Source organism: Microtus ochrogaster, linkage group LG7_11 (genome assembly GCF_000317375.1).
Source record: "Microtus ochrogaster isolate Prairie Vole_2 linkage group LG7_11, MicOch1.0, whole genome shotgun sequence".
NCBI classification, from domain to species: Eukaryota; Metazoa; Chordata; class Mammalia; order Rodentia; family Cricetidae; genus Microtus; species Microtus ochrogaster.
The window spans coordinates 9,530,960-9,538,028 of NC_022032.1; the positions used below are offsets into that span (position 1 = coordinate 9,530,960).

The 7,069-nt window shown below is 37.3% G+C and overlaps 1 protein-coding gene and 1 pseudogene across 1 annotated transcript in view; both read left to right on the forward strand.

The window, feature by feature from the left end:
- The window catches only part of Tex15 (testis expressed 15, meiosis and synapsis associated), a 52,076-nt gene that overhangs the window by 15,487 nt on the left and 29,520 nt on the right, over positions 1 to 7,069 (forward strand). Inside the window, exon 3 of the mRNA XM_026787007.1 lies at positions 5,209 to 5,356. Within this exon, the coding sequence (XP_026642808.1) occupies positions 5,221 to 5,356 (136 nt within the window). The 5' untranslated portion in view covers positions 5,209 to 5,220. The remainder of the gene's footprint in view (positions 1 to 5,208; positions 5,357 to 7,069) is intronic.
- On the forward strand, positions 1,054 to 1,361 carry LOC106144217 (annotated as a pseudogene).

Sequence of the window (7,069 nt, forward strand, 5' to 3'; positions counted from 1 at the left end):
TATCCTGATGTTAAGGTGTGGTTTTTTTTGTTTTTGTTGTTGTTTTTTTTTTTGGATGCAGCAGAAGATAGATTTCTGTTTTCACATTCATTCTGTGAGTCTGTGTCTTTTCATTGGGGACTGAGACCACTGGTGTAGAGAGATATCAGTGAGCAGTGTTTGCTGGCATGCGTGTGTATACAGGTGAGGGACTCTAGAGATCAGAGGACAAGTTTAAGGCATTGGTTCTCTCCTTTCATTGTATGGATCCACCATCTTGGGGATCAAACTCAGGTCACCAGGCCTAACAGTAACTGACTTTACCTGACTTCATCCATCTTGTCACCTCAAAAATGTAAATTTTAAATATACCACATATTGTAATAGAAAAGTCACAAAATATCTCAGAATGACTACCTTAAAAGATAAAACTTGATTGAAAGATACTGACATGAATAGGGGAAGAAATATTCTATCTTCACTCAAAATTGATCATTAGAGTCAATGAAATTCCACATAAAACCTAAGCATATGGTCATGGTGGTACATGTCTGCAGTGTTGGCACCCAAATCAGTGAGAAAGGAGAATCATAAGTTTGAAAACAGTGTGGGTTATACTTAAACCTTACCTAAAGAAGAAAAAAAGTAACAAAATTTCTAGATAGAACATTTTTTAATGTGCAAGAATTTTAAAATTATTTTTTCTTTGATTTTTGTTTTGTTGCAACATCTGTCAGGATTTATTGCAGTGTGGTGTTGGAACAAGGATTCCAAACCATACCAATGAAATAGAAGGGAGCCCAGAATTCATTATATATAGGAACAAAAATGCCATTAAATGCTAGCACAGTTAATAGTCATATTGGAGAAAATTAGCCACTAATTCTTAGATAAAACAGAAATTTTAAACACGTTTTAATGAATTAGAAGCTAACATAACTTTCGGGAAAAGATTGGGTTTATCTTCATGAACTTGGGGAAAATCATTTCTCCAAGTTGACAAACAACACAAAACATTAAAGAAAAGAAAATAAAGTTTTGCCTTTCCGGCGGTGACGACCTCCCTACGAGAACATGCCTCTCACAAAGGATCTCCTTCATCCCTATCCAGAGAGGAAAAGAGGAAACACAAGAAAAAGCACCTGGTGCAGAGCCCCAATTCCTACTTTATGGATATGAAGTGCCCACGATGCTATAAAATCACCTCGGTCTTTAGCCATGCACAGACGGTAGTCCTGTGTGTCGGCTGCTCCACTGTCCTCTGTCAGCCTACAGGCGGGAAAGCAAGCCCGACAGAAGGATGCTCCTTCAGGAGGAAGCAGCACCGAAAAGCACCGGATTCGAGATGAGTGGGAACCATCCCAATAAACACATTTTGGATATATAAATAAATAAAGTCTTGACTATAAAACATTTTTGTTTAAAAAATATAAGGGCTGATTTTAAAAACACAGGAAATTATTTGAAACATGTATAATTGACTATCTCATAGAAAGACTTCTTGATACATATGTTGAAAGAAGATCATTTATTTTTTTTCTGTTGTGTGTACTCCATTGTATAAATGTACCACATTTTCCTTATCCATTCTTCGGTTGAGGGTCATTTAGATTGTTTCCAGGTTCTATGAACATAAGTTGAGCACATGTCCTTGTGGCATGATTGAGCATCCTTTGGGTATATACCCAAAAGCGGTACTGCTGGGTCTTGAGGAAGGTTGTTTCTTAATTATCTGAGAAATTGACATACTGATATCCAAAGTAGCTGTACCAGTTTGCACTCCCACCAGCAATGGAGGAGTGTTGTTTTTTTTTTTTGTTTTGTTTTGTTTTTTGCTCCACATCCTCTCCACTATAAGTTATCATCAGTGTTTTTGATCTTGGCCATTCTTACTATAAGATGGAATCTCAGAGTTGTTTTGATTTGCAAAGAAATCAGTTCTTAAAAAGTAACTATAAAATCATAATTATGAAGTTATAGATACCTGGGGATGACTATATTCCAAAAGCATATTAGATTATCAAAAATAGGGAGCCAGGCTGGGCGGTAGTGGCACACGCCTTTAATCCCAGCACTCGGGAGGCAGAGGCAGGCGGATCTCTGCGAGTTCGAGACCAGCCTGGTCTACAGAGCTAGTTCCAGGACAGGCTCCAAAGCCACAGAGAAACCCTGTCTCGAAAAAAAAAAAAATAGGGAGCCAGATACATAATAAGTTAGACATAACTTAGGAACATAAGAGGCTGATGTGGAAGTCATCAAGGACCTTGCAGGTGTCTTTAGGTGGAGTGACAAGGTGGAAACCAGAGTAAAGTGAGCCTAGTGAGGGATAGACTATGGAAAACACGACCCTTGTCAACTTTGTTTTGTACATGATTCTGAATAGACTTGGGGTGGTCCACAGAAAGGAATCAGGTCTACATTTCACTTATTTTTGTGCAGATCCTGTGTGCCAGGTCCTGTTGTAACCATGTAACATAGATGTTGTAGTAGAGAAATTGGGTACTCTGCTCTGGGTGACATTCTTTGGATAGAACCAGAATTCTAATGCATTATTACGTTTTGCCTTCCTGACTAACATTCTACCTAATCTGCTTGTCATTTGGGTCAGAGCTTCTCTCAGGTACTGAGTCGGTCTCTGTCACTCCTGAAATTCCTAAGCCCCGGGGTATCCAGTCTCACTTTTCTCAGTTATTTTTTAAAAGTTCTTCACCCATTTTATTTCTTCTGCTCTTAGGAGCAACTCCAGTACACTTTTAATAAGTGTAAAAGCGGGTATCCTTGTTTTATCCTTACATTTTCAATTTCCTATAGGTTTTCAGTAGATTATATATAAAATCAGGTTATGGATGTTCCTATTCCTGTCTGTTAAGCTTTATAAAATAAATGAATTTTTAATTTCCTTTTTCTGCATTTGATGAAATAACCACTTTATGTAATAAAAGAGTGGAGATTTTTCTTGTTAAATCACCCTTGATTTTTGGAGATAAGTTTAGATTACAATGATTTATTAATAGTATCAAATTTTATTTTTACTACTTAGTTTTTAATAGATTGTCAAATATTTTTATTTTAGACTTAATTTTAATAAGTTATATTTTCCCAAGAATTTATTTATCTATTGCTTAAATGTATTGGCTCAAAGTTGATCTATGTAATAGTTAAAGGATTACTGTGTATGTCCTATAATATACAATGTTATACATTTTATACATGTGTGCAAAGATTAGTATAAATATAATGGCTATGAGCCTCTGATACATAAGTTAGTATAAAAATGACTTTTATTAATGTGACTGACTTATTTGGATTGAAGTTTAAGAAATAATCTTCATATAAGAAAGTTGTTGGGGCTGGAGAGATGGCTCAGTGGTTAAGAGCATTGCCTGCTCTTCCAAAGGTCCTGAGTTCAATTCCCAGCAACCACATGGTGTCTCACAACCATCTGTAAAGAGGTCTGGCGCCCTCTTCTGGCCTTCAGGCATACAGACAGAATATTGTATACATAATAAATAAATGTTTTAAAAAAAAGAAAGTTGTTAATTGAAAAGGTAACAACCTATAGCTTAGCCAGTGGAGAATATTGAACCCATTGTTTCTTGAATGACATCCTTTGTCAGCTTTAAAATTAGCTTTTTGTGATACTGTCCTAAGCACCAAGAAACAAAAGTGATTTCAGAAACCTTACTGGTAAATTCTACTAGAGGAATGTTTTGTAAGATAACGCACAACTAAAATCATTCGGTTTCCCTGAATTTAACTATAATGGCAATATTGAGCACTTTTGGCCCTTCAAGTACATTCAGCCAGGCAACTGTTCTATACCTTATTTGCTGCTCATAATAAACCATGACTAATTGAGAGGTTTTTATAGTATGTTTTTTTAAGTTATTATTCCTTTTCTTTACTAAGCTGCCAGGCAGAGATAGCCTTTTTTTTCTGCATCTGGATATTATCAAGATATTCTTGTTTGAGACAGGGTCATATATGTAGTCCTGGCTGTCCTGGAATTGTAGACTAGGCTAGCCTCAAATTCACAGAGATCTGCCTGCCTTTAAGGTGCTTTTGTTAGGAGGAATTAGCTTGCTAGTGTTTGCCACTGTGGGTAGATGAAGGGAAGGTTTATTTTCTTACTGATTTCCTACTCTGTGGTTGGAACATGCAAGATCTCCTGTAGGGAGCACAAAGTAGAGGCTAAGAACTCTGTAAACCCTTTGTGCACTCTTAACCTTTGTGACGTGTCTACAAAATTTTATCATCTCATAACTTGCACTGTGATTTAATGTTTGAGCTAAGTGGTTGTCAAGCAACTCATAAATCATATTATGAAATGGTATAAAAATGGCTGCTCACACAAATTCTGTATGGAAGCATCACAACTTATTTAATAGCTACTTTGAGTTCTATTTTGAGAGATAAAGAGTAAGTGTTTGAGGAGGACCTGGAGAGCTGTCTCAGCAATTGCTGCTCTTCCAGAGGTCCTAAGTTAAATTGCCATCTCCCACATGGCAGCTCACAACTGTCTCTTAGCTCTAGTTACAGAGCATCAAATGCCTTCTTCTGACCCAAGTGGGCCTTGCATACACACACATGCATGCAGGCAAAATACCCACACACATAATATAATAAATTTTTTAAAAACATATCTTTAAAAAGAAAAACAATCTGTTTGAGGAATGTGGTGGACTTAGAGGGATAAAAGGGAAGGAGGAATCCCTTCATTAATACTAGTATAATGTAGAACCTGTCTTAAACATTGTAGACTATCTTGTGGAGCAATAACCAGTTGAACAGTGACTTGTTAGCTACTAGCTAAGTGTTGAAATGGTACTCAAAGCTAGAAATTTTGATATAAAGAAAATTGTTGTAGCATAGCATATAGAAAAATGAACTTTTACAGAATAGAATTTTTAGCAAAAATTTCACCATGTTTGTAAAAATTGTTATTGATGAAGTTTTTAAGCTATGGAATGGAGAGGCATTTGGATACCCATTATAATCCAGTAAATTACAAGAGTGTAATCTATTGAAAAATTTTAAAGGCATAACATAAAATAATAAATTTTAATTTATTCATTTTCTATTTGGGGTAACCAGGTAAATTGAAATTGAAACCTGTTGACCGTATGACTAAAAATATATTGTCACTCAGTTTTCTTTGAGGGCTTTCAGATTACTGCCACATTATACTGCCATACTTCAATAGAGATCTTAACGTGGGGTTGATTTTAGGTCACCAACAAAATGGAAATGAAAGAGAATGATAAGTGTAAGACATGGAGAATGAACCCAGACAGTGAATCGTCATGGCCCACTGATGGAGAAGCCAGTTCTGGGAAGAAATTCACTATTCCAAAGATCAGGAGGACAACTGAGAAAGGTAAAATTACTATACAAGATGCGAGGTTTTTGGTTTTTCGAGACAGGGTTTCTCTGTGGCTTTGGAGCCTGTCCTGGAACTAGCTCTGTAGACCAGGCTGGTCTCGAACTCAGAGATCCGCCTGCCTCTGCCTCCCGAGTGCTGGGATTAAAGGCGTGCGCCACCATCGCCTGGCGCGAGTTTTTATTTTTAAAAAAATGTTTCTTGGAGTCATTTTTGTTCATTCTTGCTCTGTATTAAACCAGGTTAAGTCAAATCTTTGGTTCCCTCAGATATACATATGCCTCTGGGCTGATAAAAAAAATGGAGTAGACACAGCGCCTATTCTTCCCTATATTGTGCATGTAAAACAAGAATAAAACAGGTACAAAGAAGAAAGACCTACTAAGGAACCTGAGGCTAGAGTTAATGATATGTTTTCTGGACTCTGTGTTTGCTCCAGTCAGACTTGTACCTACAGAAATATCACTTGGCACAGGCTTCTGCAAAAAATAAATAAAAATTATATTTTCTTTACCATGGGGCTAAAAGTGGTGCAGCTCAGAGAGATGGGAGCTATTAAATACATACTACCGTGAAACACCAGAAATCTGGGTGAGGGGCATGACCACTACACCTTTGTCAGTAAATATTAAGTAAAGGAAAGAGACAAACAGGTGCACCTTGCCAGCAAATATGGTGTCAGAAGAAGCCACGTAGGAAGCCTACACTACAACAGGTTAGCATTCTCTTTTCTTTACCAGGAGTGACCAAATTGGGAGCCTGGACTTCCCATCTCTGCCATCCTTTGCTTACAACATCAGTAAGATTCCATACTCCCAAAACCCCAGCTTTGTGGCAATGAGTTGTCCCTTCTAACTAGGGTGAGATGCTGAAAGCAAAATGCAGAGCTTGGTCCTCTACCACATCCAGGTATTCATCCCCAGCACAAACCAGTGGAGGCTGAGTAAATAGGCCACATTAATTTTCCTGCCTGCAGTAGCATCAGGGCACATCCTCCAGAGTATTGGTGTATGCCCTGTAGAGAACAAGGATGTCAGTCTGGCCTTGTGGAATTAGCTGTTCACTTTGACTACCAGCAGTTCCCCAAGCAGCCTGGTGTTAATAAAGACTTGCTAAAATACAGGCTAGATATACTCTAGAGCCTCATAATGGTACACATTCTTCTTAGACTCACATGAAACACAGCAACAACAAAAAAGACCTCATCTGTGCCTTAAAAAATACCTCATACAAAGCCTGCTCTTTGATCAGAATGAAATTTAAATGTTGAAATCACACAAAAAGATAGCTGCAAAGTCCCAAAATACTTGAAGATTAAGCAAACCCTTCTTAAGTAACATAGCTCAAAGACTGAATAGCAAGTGAAATTTTAAAGCACTTTGAACTAAGTGAAAATGAAAACACAAGATTTTGGGAACACAGTAAAAGTAGTGCTTAGAAGGAAATGTACAGCATTCTATGCATATGGTAGAGGAAGATAAAGATCAACAACTTAGGTTTGTTAAGAGGGCTGCAAAGAGAAATATCACTGTAGATCTATGGACATGATCATCTGGACATATGGCTAACTCTGTGCCCAGATATTTTATACGCTAAATATTGTACAATCCTTGAAATACACAGTAAAACATACAGAGAAAAGGCAGGACCACTGAGATGGCTCAGTAGGTTAAAGCACTTGCCACACAACCCTTGCAACTTTAATCAGTA